Raw genomic sequence first — 19,895 nt, forward strand, 5'->3', positions numbered from 1 at the left:
AAAGCCACACGGCTGTCCCGAAGATTGGATGTGAAATTCATATCTTTATATCATTTACAACATGAAAAAGTTCATTACTACTACTAAACAGTGATGCCTTCCATTCATGTGGCACAAGATACCTCTATAGCAACATAAAACCTGTCTACAACTCCGTTATTGGGTCAAACAATAACAACCTGGAATTTCAAAGAGATGAGCGAGACGCCATACACCTGGACTAGAGTTAATCAATTCAGCTCCCATTCCTGCCAGTTATCTAAACGTACAGACATGTTCCTACCTATCCTGTTACAATATTACAAGAACCAATGAAGAGAAAAGGAAAGAGCAAACGAAAGGTGGCAAGCGGGACACTGTAACAAGGGGCAATTTACAACATTAAGTGTGACAAAATTAATGAAGCAAACCCAATCTCCAAACTCCAATACAAAACGAGGGAAATAGAGCAGCCGTGTTCACGGGTTACGTATACTTGGTAAAATAATACGATAAATGACATCGGAGTAAAGCTGAATTGCCGGAAAAAAAAAAAAAAAAAAAGAGAAAACTTCCGCGGGAGTCGAACTTCTCGCCTTCCGGTATGGCGTTATGAACACCCAGCGCGCTAAGCGATTACGCCATATGGCTGTCCTGGAGATTCTATGCGAAACTTAAATGTATGATTATACTGTCGTGACAGTGCTGACTGAGATGGCGCTATTCAACTTCCCACAAGTGGCCGCGTGGATTCGACCAATATACAGTTGCAAAGAACAATCGGGAATCATTCCGTACAGATTGCATTCTCATTTTCAGTTTTTAACTACAAAATTGTCGACCTGATGAGGAGATTTGAAAATATAAAATGCATGATGACTGCAGCTTATTGTTTCAGCTACAACATATTTATGTTTCAGAGGAAATGGAGCAAAATCAGATGAGGTAAAGGTGCTTAAACGTTGTCAAGTCAATGCATGGTTTGAAAAAAAATCACCTCCCATAGACATAACACGTAAACTTGTCTGATTTTGAGTCTTTACCTTTAATCACAATTTCTAGTATGATGACGTCATCATATATCAAAACCATCACATGGACTTGAGAGGTAAATGTTCAAAGTACAACATATCTGAATTTGGGATAATATTGAGCCTAAACAACAGAGATACGAGCAAATGAATGTCAGAAACAGTACCTCAAAAAAATCAATTCCACTTTTTTTATATAAAATGACGATTTGATGACGTCATCGCGTTTCTCTGGCAATATTGATACTTGGAATGTTATTTACAATTCATATGCTTTTGTAATATGCAATAGAAATATAGGGTCAACGGACGATTTAAAGAGCTATGACGAAATAAACAAAGACATGTTTTTTCACTATATTTGCAGAAAGACGCGCGTGCGGAATTTCAACTTTGACGCCTGTGCATTCCTTTTTTATGGGTCGAAATCGATCGGAAATCAATGGATACTGTTACTTAAAGTATCAGGAATCCAAATCAGTCAAAAAAATTGCATTTCCATGTTTCTTAAGCGCTCTGCGCGCGAAATTGCGCGGACGGACGCGCACGCGAGAAAATGTTTGAAACGCTTATAATTGTCTGAAACTTCGAGATTTCCCATTGGGAAGTCGTTTTGAGCCTTTTAAAATTTTGACGCGCGCTTACGCGCGCCTAATGATGACCTGGGTAACTAGCGTTAGAAAGTAAGATAGAGCGTGACCTGAACTTTATGTCCAGCGAAAATGATACAGAAATGACATCTAGTTATGAAGTTATGATTGATCATGTGACAAGGTCCGAAAATCACAAAATGGCGCCTAGATGACGTCATAGATATGTTACTGTCATGAAAACCTTATTGTGGCTAGATATTGTTATGAGACATGTTGACTGAAAATGTCATGTCATTCCGTGATGTCATTGTTGAGATATTGACGACACAAAATGTGGCAGAAAGAAAGAAGAATAAAAAACGAGATATGAAACTCGTCAGACTGACGAGTTAGGTGATACGCTTGGGGTTATCAGATGTCGGTCATCTGTGATCGACAAAGAAAAGAATGTGATATAGGCACCTTGAAATTATTCAGCGTGCATGCAAATCCGTTTCTCTAACCACTCGGCCACGGGACATCCACGGAAATGGTTAGGCAAAAAAAAAAAAATGTATAGATATTACAGGGGGAAAAAGTCAATGCCCACTCAACAAACGGGGCCGCGTGAACATGTATTGCATTGCTAGACGGAAATGCGGCCTTGTAACGACTGATGTCGCTATGCCATTTCTGGCGACTTGGGAAAAATACGTGCCGTAGACATAAAACCTATAATCGGCTGGTTTTGATACCTTGCCTTTAATCACAATTTTCAGTGTGATGACGTCATCAAAGTACGAAACAATAAGCCAGTTCGGGGTTCCACTTTGAGCATGAGCAGAAAAAGGTCATCTGTACCAGCAGAGCATGGTGGTTTTTAAATTCACTGAGATAAGCATCTGTAATGTAATGATTATTCAACTGATCCCTATAAGTGGTGCTTGCCAGCACATCCACATGACAGCAAAAGCGGTGTCTGACAATATCAATAGAAAGAGATTGTTAATACATTCAGTGCAAAATAATGAAATGGATGCTTTCCAAAATGTCAATGGAAGGATCATTCTGGTCACCTGGTCTATGCAAGTTCATCCTTTGTTTGAACATGACTGATGAATTCCATAAATTGTTACGTTGGGCAAGCTCATGCCTTCTGTCGCTTGAAACTAGTGGAGTGCCTAATCAACTGAGAAAGAAGAAAGGTCATTTGTACCCATGTGCCCATGAGCTAACCCCGAACTGGCTTATTGACATGGTCTTGAAAGACAATTTTTCAAAGTACAACACCTCCGTCGTCGTCATTACATACTATGATCGGTTTGACAAAGTCAGCCTGCAAAAGTTTGCAGCAGTCGAAGCAATGTGGTCTCCAACACAAAAAAGAGGGATATTGTGTGTGTGTGTGTGTGTGTGTGTGTGTGTGTGTATAGGTGCGTTTATATACGAACTTGACTTCTACATGGACGAATATGTAATACACCATTGAAGAAAAAAAAGTAAAATAGCAAAGTATTTTGTTTCGTCATCTTGTGGGGTTCGAACCCGCACGTATGCAACCTCACTTCTCTGAGACGTCGCCTTTAATCACTCGGCCATACGTCTCGACGAGAAAATATGACGAACGTAAACTTATGTGTGTGAAAGATGAATCAGGAATCGTTTCGTCCACATTCCATTCTCATTTTCAGTTTTAAACTGCAAAATTGTCAACCTGATGAGGAGATTTCAAAGAATAAAATGCATGATTACTGCAGCTTATTGTCTCAGCTACAACATACTTTAGTTTCAGAGGAAACGAAGCAAAATCAGCTGAGATAAAGGTGCTTAAACGTTGTCAAGTCAATGCATGGTTTAAAAGAAAAATCACCTCCCATAGACATAACACGTAAACTTGTCCAATTTTGCGTCTTTACCTCTAATCACAATTTTCAGTGTGATGACGTCATCAAAGTACAAAACAATGACATGGTCTTGAAAGACAATTGTTCAAAGTACAACACCTCCGTAGTCGTCATTACTTATACTATAATCGGTTTGATAAAGTCAGCCTGCAAAATTTTGCAGCAATCGAAGCAATGTGGTCTCCAACACAAGAAAGAGGGATATTGTGTGTGTGTGTGTGTGTATAGGTGCGTTTCTATACGAACGTGATTTCTACATGGACGAATATGTAATACACCACTGAAGAAAAAAAAAGTAAAATGGCTAAGTATTTTGTTTCGTGATCTTGTGGGGTTCGAACCCGCATGTGTCATGGTATACCCTACTGTAAAGTCATGTAATGTCGTTGTGTTTCTACTGTCTTGTTCTCTCCTGTCTTTGTAAAAAAAAAAAAAAAAAAAAAAAAAAAAAAAAAAAAAGTTTAATGTATTCACAAGAATCCTTTTGAGTGGTTCACAATTTACAAGCATGCTTTTCAGTGAACCTCTCAGTTCTTTCTTTTTTTTTTATCCTCCAAACATAACTTTGTATTTTGCCGGTATGCATGTATAATTTCGTATTTGTTAACCATTATCTACCATGTAAAGTCGAATACATGCCTATGTTATATCTTCTGATACATTTCGTGTTATGTTTGACGAAAAAGAAAGAAGGAATGAAATAAATGAAATGAAAATGAAAATGAATGAATGAATGAATGTGTGCAACCTCACGTCTCTGAGACGTCGCCTTTAACCACTCGGCCATACGTCTCGACGAGAAAATATGAGGAACGTAAACTTATGTATGTGAAAGATGAATCAGGAATCGTTTCGTCCACCTTCCATTCTCATTTTCAGTTTTAAGCTGCAAAATTGTCAACCTGATGAGAAGATTTGAAAAAAAATAAAATGTATGATTACTGCAGCTTATTGTCTCAGCTACAACATACTTAAGTTTCAGAGGAAATGAAGCAAAATCAAGTGAGGTAAAAGTGCTTGAGCGTTATCGTCTATGCATGGTTAAAAAAAAAAAAAATCCCCCCATAGACATAACACATAATCTTCGCTGATTTTGATATCTTGCCTTTAATCACAACTTCTAGTATGATGACGTCATCAAATTAGAAAACATCGACATGGACTTGATAGACAATTGTTCAAAGTATAACATATTCAACGTATGTCGTCAGTTTGGTATTGACTGGACGATCAAACACAGGAACATGAGGCAGCGATTAGTAATCTTCGCTGATTTTGATATCTTGCCTTTAATCACAACTTCTAGTATGATGACGTCATCAAATTAGAAAACATCGACATGAACTTGATAGACAATTGAAGGGGTCGATGCAATATAGTGCTAACCCACACAATGTTCATTTTGAGATAATCGCTGTTGAATGTTTGGAAAGTCCATACATTGTATATTGATAAAACATGAATGCATGCATTTTTTACCATCTTATTGGTTGAATTCAAATATGATATTTTCACGGAGGTTAGAGTGAAGGATAAGGATTATGAAAATGCTTAATCGTGTCATTAATTCCCAATCAATGACATCCCTACTATAGGCATATCATAATTTCTCATCTAAAATCAATGGTCTATAGGATTCATGCACCATTACTTGTATAGTGCATAAACTTTGCTTTTTAAGCTTTGAGTGAAACGTGTCATAGCATAATTCTGTAATTCCATCAGCAGTGATTGACATAATGAAGAAGAAATATATATCACATTGAACGCTTAGAACCTAACGGGGGGGGGGGGTATTATAGCATGATACTCGGTTTTTTACTGCCCAGCTAGATGCCAACAACATCCATCACTCACGGCTACGCATAGAGAAACAGCCATGGCGAAAATAAAACTTTGCTTTCTCATAGGCACAATGACACAGAACCCCGTCAAACACACTTTTCTTGGCAGGGATGGACATGAAAAAGTTCATTACTAATACTAAACAGCGTATGCATTCCATTCATGTGGAGCTAGATACCTCTATAGCAACATAAAGCCTGTCTTCAACTCCGTTGATAGAACAATGACAACCTGAAATTTCAAAGAGATGAGCGAGACGCTATATACACCTGGCCTAGAGTTAATTTATTCAGTTCTCATTCCTACTTCAAGTTGGGTTATGTTATTGTAATCATTCCCATCTGCAGTATAACAAAACCAAAGTGAGGGAAAAGGGGAGAGAAAAACGAGAGGTGGCAAAAGGAAAACTGCATGCACAACTGCAATCCATAGCATTGCGTGTGACAAGTGAAACAAATGTTTTAGTTGTTATAGCAGTGTTTTATGAGCATAAACAGACAAATAGACAGACAATGTCAAATTTAAAAACCATCAATTTAATGTCAGAGAAGATGGTAAACAAGATGCATTGAAACCGTAACTAAATCGAACATATTCAGATATAACATTCTTGAATTAAAAACAAGATAAAGAAAAATAATGTCCACGTCAGGATTAAAAAAAAAAAACGCCGCACGAACATGCATTATATTCTTGATGCAAAGTTCCAAGGATTGTCTCATTAATTTAAAAGCAATGATTCCCTTACCACCACCAGCACCACACCACAATGACGTCTCTAAAATCAATGGTAGCACATATCATTGTATCTTGCATTGAATTAGCTCCCTTTTCCTAAACTACCAGTGAAACGTGCCATATTATATGGTGTAATTCGATCAGTAGTGATTGACTTTAAAGAAGAAAGATAATGCAACAAATTGAATGCTTACCACATTGCTATAGGGCTATTCCAGTTTGGTACTGATCTGTTCTATTCTCCCAGATGCCAACAACACATATCACCTATGGCTAAACTAGTGAAACAGCCATGACGAAAATAAACGACAGAGAACCCTGTCAAAATCACTACACTAATTGGAAAGGTATTGCCCGAAATTCCTCATATAATATGAAGCAATATCAAGTCACTTCCTTCCCTGCCTGTCTTTAACTCCGTTTTTGTCAAACAATAACAACCTGGAATTCTAAACAGATAAGCGAGACGCCATACACCTGGACTAGAGTTAATTAATTCAGTTCCCATTCCTGTTAGTTATGTAAACGTACACGTTCCTAAATATCCTGCTACAGTATAACAAGAACAAAATCTAAATGAAGAGAAAAGGAAAGAGAAAAAGAATGGTAGCAAGCGTGGCACTGTTTCAAGGGGCAATTTACAACATTACGCGTGACAAAATTAATGAAGCAAACCCAACCTCCAAACTCCAATACAAAACAAGGGAAATAGAGTAGCTGTGTTCATGACATCAGAGTGAAGCTGAACTGCTGAAAAAAAGAAAAGAAAAAAGAAATAAAAGGAAAAAGTCCTGCGGGACTCGATTAACTTCTCTCCTTCCGGTCGGGCATTATAAACACGCAGCGTGCTAAGCGATTCTGCCACACGGAAGATCCGAAGATCCTGTGCGAAACTTAAATCTATCTATGTATGCTATACACAACACAAATTTACATTGATATTCAGTTTTTTGGCGATATACGTCAAGTGACTGATAGCGCTGTTCAACTTCCCACGAGTGGCCGCGTGGATTCGATCAATATACAGTTACAAAGATAAATCGGGAATCGTTTCGACCAGATTCCATTCTCATTTTCAGTGATCGACAACGAAAATAATGTTAAGTAGCGACTTGAAGTATAATATAATATTGAGAAATATTCGTGAAGTCCAATTCTTTATGCAGTCCTACATAATTCAGATGAAATTGTTTCTGTCATGCAACCAATTGAAAATTTCGTGTGGTGTCGGCGTGTCCAAGTAAGTTGATTGGAAAGGATATGTGAATGAATATTTACCAATAGGTCTTTATATTGTAAAAAAAAAAAAGTCAAACATGGCCATGCGGTCTTTTAAGAGCCATTTTCACTTTAACATTTGTAATTTCAAGTCCAAGTTGCCAGTCAAAGCAATGTGGTCTCCAACACAAAACAAAGGGATATTGTGTGTGTGTGTGTGTGTGTGTGTGTGTGTGTGTGTACGTTTACATGAAAACGTGATTTCTACATGGACGAAGGTGAATACTCCATAAAAGAAAAAAAGCAAAAGATGTAAGTATTTTGTTTCGTGTTCTTATGGGGTTCGAACCCGTACGTGTGCAACCTCACGTATCTTGTGACGTCGCCTTTATCCTCTCGGCCATACGTCTCGACGAGAAAATATGAGGAATGTAAACTTATGTATGTGAAAGATGAATCAGGAATCGTTTCGTCCACATTCCATTCGCATTTTCAGTTTTTAGCTGCAAAATTATCAACCTGATGAGGAGATTTGAAAAAATAAAATGCATGATTACTGCAGCTTATTGTCTGAGCTACCACATACTTAAGTTTCAGAGGAAAATCAGCTGAAATAAAGGTGGTGAAACGTTGTCAAGTCAATGCATGGTTTAAAAAAAAAAATCACCTCCCTTAGACATAACACGTCAACTTGTCTGATTTTGAGTCTTTACCTTTAATCACAATTTGAAGTATGATGGTAAGTCTTCTCGAACTAAGAGTGTGGAACGGAAGCTTCTACGTGAAAGATGAATCATGACGATCACCCGTGACCGACACATCTTTAAAGGGATCAGTTATTAGAGGTGGAAGACCTCGTGCCAAGATATTGTTTCAGCAATTCCAAAGCAATGATACCCTTACATTTAGGTATACCATAATTTCCCTCTGAAATCATTGGTATTATTCATGCACAATTGCTTGCTTGTCCATAAACTTTGCTTTATAAACTTTCAGTGAAAGGTGTTATAACATAATTCTGTAACGCCATTAGCAGTGATTGACTACATAAATAAAGATATATCAAATTGAACGCTTAGCGCGTATAAAAGGGGGATTTTAGCCTGATGTTGTGTTATTCACTGCTCAGATACCAACAACACTCATCACCTACGGTTACGTATAGAGAAATAGCCATGGCGAAAATAAGGTTTTCCTTTTCTTTGGCAGATAGACACACAACCCCTTTGAACACACTATAATTGACATGGAGGGACATGAAAAAGTTCATTACTACTACTAAACAGTGATGCCTTCTACTCATGTGGCACAAGATACCTCTATAGCAGCATAAAACCTGTCTACAATTCCGTTATTGGGTCAAACAATAGCAACCTGGAATTTCAAAGAGACGAGCGAGACGCCATACACCTGTCCTAGAGTTAATTTATTCAGTTGCCATTCCTGCTCCAGTTGAGTTATGTAAATTATTTTCCGACCTGTCTTGTGCAGTGTAACAGGAACAAACGTAGAGAAAAGGAAAGAGAAAACGAAAGGTGGCAAGCGGGGCACTGTATATCAAGGGCAATTTACAACATTACGTATGATAAATGAAGCAAATCCAACCTCCGGCCTCCGACCAAAAAAAAAAAAAAAAAGGGAACTTGAGTGACTGTGTGTCGTGGGGTAATGACATCGGAATGAGGCTGAACTGCCAAAAGAAAAACAAAGAAAGAGAGAGAGAGAAAAAAAATAATAGCGTCCTGCGGGTCCCGAACATCTCGTCCTAAGGTAGTGCATAATGACCATGCAGCGCGCTAAGCGACTATAAAGCCACACGGCTGTCCCGAAGATTGGATGTGAAATTCATATCTTTATATCATTTACAACATGAAAAAGTTCATTACTACTACTAAACAGTGATGCCTTCCATTCATGTGGCACAAGATACCTCTATAGCAACATAAAACCTGTCTACAACTCCGTTATTGGGTCAAACAATAACAACCTGGAATTTCAAAGAGATGAGCGAGACGCCATACACCTGGACTAGAGTTAATCAATTCAGCTCCCATTCCTGCCAGTTATCTAAACGTACATGTTCCTACCTATCCTGTTACAATATTACAAGAACCAATGAAGAGAAAAGGAAAGAGCAAACGAAAGGTGGCAAGCGGGACACTGTAACAAGGGGCAATTTACAACATTAAGTGTGACAAAATTAATGAAGCAAACCCAATCTCCAAACTCCAATACAAAACGAGGGAAATAGAGCAGCCGTGTTCATGGGTTACGTATACTTGGTAAAATAATACGATAAATGACATCGGAGTAAAGCTGAATAGCCGGAAAAAAAAAAAAAAAGAAAGAGAAAACTTCCGCGGGAGTCGAACTTCTCGCCTTCCGGTATGGCGTTATGAACACCCAGCGCGCTAAGCGATTACGCCATATGGCTGTCCTGGAGATTCTATGCGAAACTTAAATGTATGATTATACTGTCGTGACAGTGCTGACTGAGATGGCGCTATTCAACTTCCCACAAGTGGCCGCGTGGATTCGACCAATATACAGTTGCAAAGAACAATCGGGAATCATTCCGTACAGATTGCATTCTCATTTTCAGTTTTTAACTACAAAATTGTCGACCTGACGAGGAGATTTGAAAATATAAAATGCATGATGACTGCAGCTTATTGTCTCAGCTACAACATATTTATGTTTCAGAGGAAATGGAGCAAAATCAGATGAGGTAAAGGTGCTTAAACGTTGTCAAGTCAATGCATGGTTTGAAAAAAAATCACCTCCCATAGACATAACACGTAAACTTGTCTGATTTTGAGTCTTTACCTTTAATCACAATTTCTAGTATGATGACGTCATCATATATCAAAACCATCACATGGACTTGAGAGGCAAATGTTCAAAGTACAACATATCTGAATTTGGGATAATATTGAGCTTAAACAACAGAGATACGAGCAAATGAATGTCAGAAACAGTACCTCAAAAAAATCAATTCCACTTTTTTTATATAAAATGACGATTTGATGACGTCATCGCGTTTCTCTGGCAATATTGATACTTGGAATGTTATTTACAATTCATATGCTTTTGTAATATGCAATAGAAATATAGGGTCAACGGACGATTTAAAGAGCTATGACGAAATAAACAAAGACATGTTTTTTCACTATATTTGCAGAAAGACGCGCGTGCGGAATTTCAACTTTGACGCCTGTGCATTCCTTTGTTATGGGTCGAAATCGATCGGAAATCAATGGATACTGTTACTCAAAGTATCAGGAATCCAAATCAGTCAAAAAAATTGCATTTCCATGTTTCTTAAGCGCTCTGCGCGCGAAATTGCGCGGACGGACGCGCACGCGAGAAAATGTTTGAAACGCTTATAATTGTCTGAAACTTCGAGATTTCCCATTGGGAAGTCGTTTTGAGCCTTTTAAAATTTTGACGCGCGCTTACGCGCGCCTAATGATGACCTGGGTAACTAGCGTTAGAAAGTAAGATAGAGCGTGACCTGAACTTTATGTCCAGCGAAAATGATACAGAAATGACATCTAGTTATGAAGTTATGATTGATCATGTGACAAGGTCCGAAAATCACAAAATGGCGCCTAGATGACGTCATAGATACGTTACTGTCATGAAAACCTTATTGTGGCTAGATATTGTTATGAGACATGTTGACTGAAAATGTCATGTCATTCCGTGATGTCATTGTTGAGATATTGACGACACAAAATGTGGCAGAAAGAAAGAAGAATAAAAAAAAAGAGAAATTTTGACAATTACAATAGGTGATACGCTGATAGCGTATCACCTAAAAAGAGAAATTTTGACAATTACAATAGGTGATACGCTGATAGCGTATCACCTAATAAAGAGAGATTTTGACAATCACAATAGGTGATACGCTGATAGCGTATCACCTAATTAGTACGAGCGAGTGAGCCGAAATTTGTATATTTCCGCGTCATCATTACGTTTTGTTCTTATCTTGTTTGATTTGTTGTTTTTTGCGCCCCCCCCCCCCCCCCCCTGTATGTTCGAAACCATTGACGCCCTCTTTTGATCCAATCGGCGATCGCTCCAGAACGAAAGAAATTGCAGCCGCTGCTCCGTGTAACATTTTGCCTGCTAAATATAAAATGACATGAGTGAACATAATAGACATTGTCATTAATTTTTATCCGCGTCATCATCACGTTTTGTTCTTATATATTTTTTCTTTTGATAAATTTTGGCGAGCGAGCCGAACATTTTTGTATTTCAGCTTACAAAACATGGAATTCTTGTCATTTTTTGCTTATCAAATTTACAATTCTAATCAAGATATATAGTGACGGCCTTATAGATAACGATTTATACCAACAAACCGAGGACTTGAAAAAATACTCTAAATCATACGAGCGAGTGAGCCGAAATTTGTATATTTCCGCGCCACCATTACGTTTTGTTCTTATCTTGTGGGGGGTTTTTTTGGCGCCCCCCCCCCCCCCGTATATGTTCGAAACCATTGGCGCCCTCTTTGTTCTTATCTTCTTCTTTTTTTTTTTTTTGGATAAATCTTGGCGAGCGAGCGCAGCGAGCGAGCCGAAAATTTTTGTATTTCAGCTTACAAAACATGGAATTCTTGTCATTTTTTACTTATTAGAATCTTACAATTCTAATCAATAGTGATGGCCTTATAGATAACGATTTATACCAACAAACTGAGGACTTGAAAAAATACTCTAAATTAGTACGAGCGAGTGAGCCGAAATTTGTATATTTCCGCGTCATCATTACGTTTTGTTCTTAGCTTGTTTGATTGGTTGGGGGTTTTTTTTTTGCGCCCCCCTCCCGTATGTTCGAAACCATTGACGCCCTCTTTTGATCCAATCGGCGATCGCTTCAAAAGGAATGAAATTGCAGCCGCTGCTCCGTGTAACATTTTGCCTGCTAAATATAAAATGACATGTGTGAACACAATAGACATTGTCATTTTGTCCGCGTCATCATCATGTTTTGTTTATATCTTGTTTGATTTGGTTTTCTGCCCCCCCCCCCCCCCCATTCTCCCTCCCCCCGTCTGGGTCAGGTTTTCTTCTTCTTCTTCTTCTTCTTCTTCTTCTTCTTCTTCTTCGTTTTTTTTTCTCCGATTTTTTCGTTTTTTGGCGCCCCTAAGGAGTGGCGCCCGGGGCACGTGCCCCCCTTGCCCCCCCCCCCCCATACGCCACTGGTCTTGCCAAATCTTCTTTTAAATTTTACTGAAGTCAAAAGAATACGAGATACGGCGTAATGAGGCTCATTGAGTCATTCAATGTAAGCCGTGCATGCCTATACTTGCATACCAAAAAGGGGAAAAAGGTAAAATTCTCACGGAATTCCACAAGACATGGATTAAATGACGTCGCAATATGATTAACATTTGACCAAAAAGCTCTTATGGCGTGAATGGGGTGTGTCTTCCACAACCTGCCTCATAAGAATGTAATCCAAAAGCATAAGCATGACAAGTGTGATGTTTATAGGCAAGTAATTTATAAGCAGAGAAGTGAAAACTATGAAAATATATGAAACGAACATTTCATCCAGAAATGAAATATTATCAAACCCAAAGTGTGAAAATCGAAATCAACCAGGATTGTTGAACAATCAATTACTAAGTACACGTAAAAGGAATAGATTTGGCTCTCCTATCATGGGCAGTTCATAAGTATACAGGTCACAGCCCGGCAATATATTGTCATTGTCATTGCTGTTATTTAATTTGTCATATTAGCGTTAGATTCGACTCCATAATCTCATCCTGATCTGTGTCGAATACAAGTCATCACTCTCCGAGTTCGAAGTCCGAGGGTGGTTCGAAACAAAAACACAAATAAAAACACACACTAACCCAATAATACGGATACAGTGCACTCCCGTTACAACGGACATGGTTATAGCGAAACTCTAGTTTCAACGAAGTAAGAATTCAGGTCTCAATATTATCATCTATATATTTTTTTATGTACTTTTTATACTGTTCGGCTGTAACGAAATTTCGATATATCGAAAGATAATCACCGGTCCCGAGGACTTCTTTACAACGGGAGAGCACTAGGAGCCAATACACTCCACCACTTCGTGACCAGTCATGCCAGTAGGAAAGGTTTTGACGGCAAAGATTGATAAGGTCGGACAAAAAGTTACTGACAAAGCTTTTCGAGGTGTAACCTCTATACGACCAATTAATGCTATACTTAGGTAACCGAAGTTAACTCTTTAAAGAATTTATTACGTTTACAGTTATTTCATTTATGATCGCTTTGACTGATTTGTGGTAAAATCATAACGCTCCATTTATGGTTTAAGTTATCGAATCTATCGTTAAAACTTAATTGATTTGAGCAACTTTTATGGTTCGTAAAGGGGGAGGAGGTTACACTGCTTAGTGAATGGAAAAGAAATGATATACACTTTATTATTTATGTGGCATTATGACCTCATAAATGTCAGCAAATACATCGTACGGGGGAGGGAATTTTCTCTAGTGCGGGGAGGGGAGGGGGCAACTGTATTATCCATGTCCTTTACCCCTAAAATCATCGCTTTACCACTTTTTATGCAAAGTATTTAATTCTTCATAATTTAAGATGACGTGTCAACACATTCATAACAAAATTCGTTATGGGGCGGTGCGGGATTGCTGTGCGCTTCGAAATTGGCTAGTTCAATTCATACTTTTTGATAATCACTTTTTGATAATCACTTTTTGATAATGCAAAATCGTAATATTGTGAAGTATTCACCATGCTGCCGAAGTTGTCTCTGGATTTAGCGGGGGACAACATAGTTATGTGATTATACATTATTGTCTTTCAAGCGATATTCAAGGATAGTGATACAAAGTTTGCTCAGCTCGTACTGGTATTGTTTTTCATACATGTCATGCTTGTATTGCGTTCGTTTTTATTTGTGTGGGACAAACTGGGAATAATACTACATCTGATACTAATCATTGGAATCTTAAGTCTGAAGTCCACTATAGCATCACTGTTCCATTACCCTGTACACCTGTGGAAGATGTTTTAGTAAGGTCGTTTTTTATCTGTTTAATACCCATATCTCTCCTTAAAACAGACTCATGGAATCGCGTCTAAATTACAACGAAATTACAGACAAAGTGTGACATCGCTAAACACACCATGCGTTTGAGTAAACATGCCTCCCTAATATTAATGAACTCCGTGTTCACATTGACTGTAATCGTCGAGTAATATAAAACTGACAAAAAGTTATGTCTCATAATAAACCTTTCTTCCTCTTTTCTTTATGTGTAGGATGGGGAGGGGGAGGGGGGGGGGGAATAAAGCCGAAAAGGGGAGTTGTAACGTGATGCCATGATATATATGAACATGGAGTGCCATTTTATTTCAAGGGAACCCATAGCCATATATACTGCATGTCATTTACCTTTGCACTGACAAATGAATTGAGTGACAGTCTTAGACATGGGATCATAATAAGTCAGTTTTAGATATATGAGTCATGAATTCCGCCTATATTCTCCTGTCTCATCCCCGGCAAAGCAGTGTCCGAGCAAGAAAAATTATATCATTTTAAATTCTTATCTTAGTTTATCAGGGTAGGGGATTAGCTAAATAGCTCTCACTTCTGATGTACCCACTAGCTCCCCACCCATCCTTATAGGTATAGGCCTATAGCTCAATCTTATGTTCCTACCACACACGTATATCGTCATTCATTGGAAATCTTTGATTCATTCTGAAGTCAAACTTTGACACTCAAAGTTGTCATACTTATGCAAGATCATTTAGTACACGACTGTTAGCACACGTCGTAAAAAAAACGATCGTAAATTATTATTTTATCGCTGTCAAGTTCTTTTTCCCCCTGTGGGAGGAGTTTATGTTGTGCTTCCTTGTACCAGTCTCTTCTTTATCAGTCAACAAACCCCATCAGAAAGTTTGTCTTTCAAATTTTATCATTTCGTCACACAAAACCGTCAGTGGTATATCGGTGGGATTCAAGCTGTCATTCGAGCAATGTACATAGATGTTGCAAATGAGCAAGACCTTATTGGTAGAATGTTTCCATGCGGTAAATCATGTAAATTGTACTGTCATTATTTTGTGATCGCACAGTTTGGCGATTAAAAAATTGGCCGTATATTTGATAAAAAGTTAAAAGTTTTTCTCCTACACATCATTTCAGCTATACTGTCCAACATGTACAAGAAAAAAAAATCTCAAATTTTGGTGCAATATTCATCTTCCAAGACGCATGGGGCAGAAAGTGTAGACTACTTAGTATTTGGATTAGTACATCTTTGCGATCACACCGCCCTTTGACAACGTGTTCGATGGTCGAATTGCTAACCCATGCCCTTACATCGGTGGTTTTCCCATTTCAACTGAATATTTTTCCTTTGATGTTGGCTTGCAGATTTTTCGAGGAAACAATTCGAGCATGCTTGCCGAAAGATATGAAATAAAAGGGTGATGTTCGTTACTTTCGGAGGTTTGTTGATACGAAAATGAAATAAGGTTCCCTTTGTTTCTTAATCAGAAAAATCCGAACATTTGTTTAGTTACGTGTATCCAAAGTTCGTTATTCCGAAGGTTTGCTAAACTGAAAAAGAAATAATTAAGGTTCGATAGTCCCAAAATGAAAGAATCTGCATACTAACGAACCTTACTTACTTATGAACATTCGGAATAACAGACTACAGTTCGTTATTTCCAAGGTTCCTAATTCCGAAGGCACGTTAATCGTTAATCCAAAAATAAAAAAAACCAAATCTTTCGAAATTAATCAATCTTTAATTTGATCGCGCTTTATACATTAATGTTTAAAATTATGAAAAAAAAAATCATGAAATCGCACGCTAATAAAATAAAATTTGATGATCTACCTGGCTTTTTGAATTTTGGTTGTGGTAATCTTTCAATTTCATTTGAAATTGAAAGATAGCTTCGTTAAATCGGATACAATTTTGACGAAACTGGGCTTAAAAAAAAAAAAAAAAAAAAAAACTACTTCGATATTGGCATTTGTAGAGTTACAGTGTATGAGGATGGGGTTTTCGATCCATTTCGTGTGGTCGCAAAAGAAAATGAGCATTTTATTGTAATTGTGAGTTTCCATGTAATGATTGTAAAGGCTGAAATGCGACTTAACGACACGACAAGGAAATGATAAAGCACACAATGAGGGTAATAACAAAAACAATTATATGATAACAATGAGAACACACCAAACAGCTGATTTGATTGCTTTAGATTGATCCGAAACAAATTTGAATGCTGAGATATTGCGCAATATCATACCGTCTCTCGCTAGATAGAATGGCCACTTCGTGAAGCCGGAGTATTTCTTTTTCTAATTGAATGGCATTTTTTTTTTTACATCTAATTGACATGAATACAAATAACACGAATTGAAAGCATAATTCATAAGACAAAAACCGCTGTGTTAACAGCGATATGATCAGAACCTTCCTTATTGAATGAATGCAATATCAATTTAACTTGGACCGCAAAACCCCACAGCACTTTAGCAGTACCAGATTTTGTGGAGGAAGTAGTAGATAGCAATATTTTCATTTGGACCCACGAACGAGCAGTGTCATAGGCCTACTATGTTAAGAGAAGAAAATCGGACCATACCGCACACCAGTGGTCAACAGGTGCGCTCTGGAAGACGAGGATGTAGTCCTCCCAGGGTGTAAAGAACATCAGGAAACAGACGAGGGAGTACACCAATCGCTGGTAGCGTCCAAACTCCCCCAAGATCTTGAGTAAGTCCTCGAACTGCATGGTGCATCTTAGTCTTGGCCGTAATTATTGCAATATTTCCAATCTCTCGGTCTGTCATTTCACCAGACGTACTGATAGTAATGGAGCAGCATGAATGCAGACTGAGTGAGAGAGACTCAGTTGACTCACTTCTCTACCCGTCAAACTTCAAATCCAAATTTGCATTTTACAATGCATACATGTAAACTCCCCCAAGTACTTGTTGGGGCATACATGACATAATGTGTATGCTACTATGTCGTACGCCAAATCAATTTGGATATTCCTAAGCGATGTCTTCGGGGCTACGACAGTTGCCAGTCAGCCGTAGTCCAGCATGTTGGTCTGTATAATATGTGAGAACTGAGAATAAATAAGCTCCTTATGTAATGTTACTAAGTTAACCCACAGGTCAAGGACAAACCACAGTTGTCTTCTGTATTGCTCACCTATCCCCAATTCTATGCAAGGTTTATGGTTTGTAATCAATCAGTAATCATAATGGGGTGCATGCTCTCCTCGGAGTTCAAAGTTCTCTCAAAGTAGAGTGTCTTTAAGTGAAATCCCTCCATGCTATAATTGAGTATAAGATCAGGAGTACAGTCAGAAGAACAGAAAGTCAGAAGAACAGAACCGTAAAAGTTCAAAATCAGAACTAACCTAATAATGTTATGGAATTCTATAGCTTGTCGAGTTTTTCACAGCGTGATAATTTTGGTTGCAAGCAACGTGGTATAGAATCATCGTTAGTGCAAAAAAAACAAAAAACAATCCAAACAAACAAGCAAAAAACGACGACGACAACAACAACAAATGGTGCGAAATACATAGGTTTTCTTTTTATTTCCCCTTCTTTTTTTTTTCTTGTGAGACTATTAATCACCTCATCTTCTGTGATATGAGAGTGGTTTTTAATTACTACCATCACATTTCTATACGATAAGTTGCCATAACATATCTTTCATGAAGCCTGTAATATTACGTTCGAGGTTGCTCTCTTATTCAAATCAAACTTGAATATTCTATGAAAATGGAAAACTTTGAAAAGACCAGTTTGCTACTAATCCATATGGTTAAACCATCGTCGGTCAGCCTATTGGTCTTCGTCATTATCTGTGCTGAAGCGTTGTCTGATATGGTTCGAAGTGAACTACTATAATCACCCAGAGATATCAGGAGAGTTCTAATCACAGTGTAAAGTACGGATAATTAGCAATGAGCTCTGATTAGACTCTCAATCGAAGGTCCGGCTGAGACCACGGGACCGGGGAGTGCAGTCATGCAGGTCCCTCCCCTCCACGATTGCATGGCTCTTAGAAAACATAAACAAGAACAAAACGACGTATTCCCATTGAAGGGGAGGAGAAAAACACTGACCCTTGACCTAACCAACCAAACTAAAAAGAAAACATCATCAACAACAACAACATTGCGAGACTATGTGCTAAATGCAGACAAATGACAACGTCAACTATGATCGAGACGTTACATGCGATGATCATGTTCTAGTTGTGTATAGAAAAAATAATGAATGAAGTTATGGGGGAGTTTATCGTCGTCCTTAATCTAGGGAGAACAGCAGAAAATCTCCAGAGGCCAAGTAGTATCGATGGAGATAAGCTGGTTGCTAATCATACTAATAACCAGTATTATCAGAGGAAGAATCTTTGAACACAAAGATCCACTGTTGGTCAACAACCAAAACACTTTAAAGTCACAGGTGAAACATCAAATTGACTTACATTAACCGAATTCATATAAAACAGGAGTTACAGACAGGCATTTTTTAATCGAAAAAAAAAATGAAATCGTTAGTGTGATTATTACATAAATCACACTATAAGAGTAGTGGAATTCATCGTTAGATATACTTATATCATGATTGTAAAGTCAGGCGAGCTAGAAGGCGTTTGTTGGTTTTTTTTTTTCACGGATAGATATCGAAACAGAAATTACTTACTTATACTAACGCAAAATAACCACCACAACAAAACAGAGCCGAAGAGATCAATTGGTTTTAAAACAGGTTACACCCTCTTTCATAGAGACATTGCAAAGCTGATGGCCAAATAGGAACCGTTTGAGATTTCTTCCGTGTTGCGACAAGACTTCACCTGATGCGTGTTAAATTACAACAGATTTAATGTGCACATCATAATCACAGAATTAGGTTTTTGCTTTGAATGTTTCGTGAAGATTTCGTATTGTACATCTTTTTGCTGTGTTTTATCGCGTAAAACAGATCCCTGCAGCAGAAGATTTTAATGATTTTACTCGTGTAGTGCATGTGGCAGGGCCTATAGGTGCAGCATTTGAAAAGCTGACTTATACTTTTAATCACAACTTTGACATGTCCCTTCTAACTCTTAAAACTGGTTGAATATCATTTATTTTCTTTTAAATTTCTTAGACTGAGGTGAGGAACAAATGAAAAATCAGATTGAAAATCTCACTCTTATAGAGTTTGAAGTCAATTTATTTTTCTCAATTTAAATTTGGATTTTTCCCTAACTATACAATCTTATAGATTGATTTCCAATGTATGGAATTTAGAGAGTTCTCTCCATATTTCCAATTTGCTCCCTCCAATTACTATCCAATCATTATGTCCAATTGATGTATATTTCTTACATTCAACAAAGACAATCAATTTAATGCATGAAGCAGATTAAACTGCATAATAATTATAGGATCACACATTTAAGCTTATCTCTGACAAAGTTTCATAGAAACCTAGGAGCAAAAGCATATTTTATTTCTTGGGTTTTGAGAATTAAACACTGCAAGTAATGCATCTATCAACTTTTATCCTTAAGGAAAAAATGG

At 37.8% G+C, this 19,895-nt stretch overlaps 1 protein-coding gene across 1 annotated transcript in view; it reads right to left on the minus strand.

Annotated features, from left to right (window-relative positions):
* Positions 1-17,090, minus strand: part of LOC140242471 (organic cation transporter protein-like) — a 37,384-nt gene extending 20,294 nt beyond the window's left edge. Inside the window, exon 1 of the mRNA XM_072322205.1 lies at positions 16,941-17,090. Within this exon, the coding sequence (XP_072178306.1) occupies positions 16,941-17,090 (150 nt within the window). The remainder of the gene's footprint in view (positions 1-16,940) is intronic.
* Between the last annotated feature and the right edge of the window lie 2,805 nt (positions 17,091-19,895).

Source organism: Diadema setosum, chromosome 19, assembly GCF_964275005.1.
Source record: "Diadema setosum chromosome 19, eeDiaSeto1, whole genome shotgun sequence".
Taxonomy (NCBI): Eukaryota; Metazoa; Echinodermata; class Echinoidea; order Diadematoida; family Diadematidae; genus Diadema; species Diadema setosum.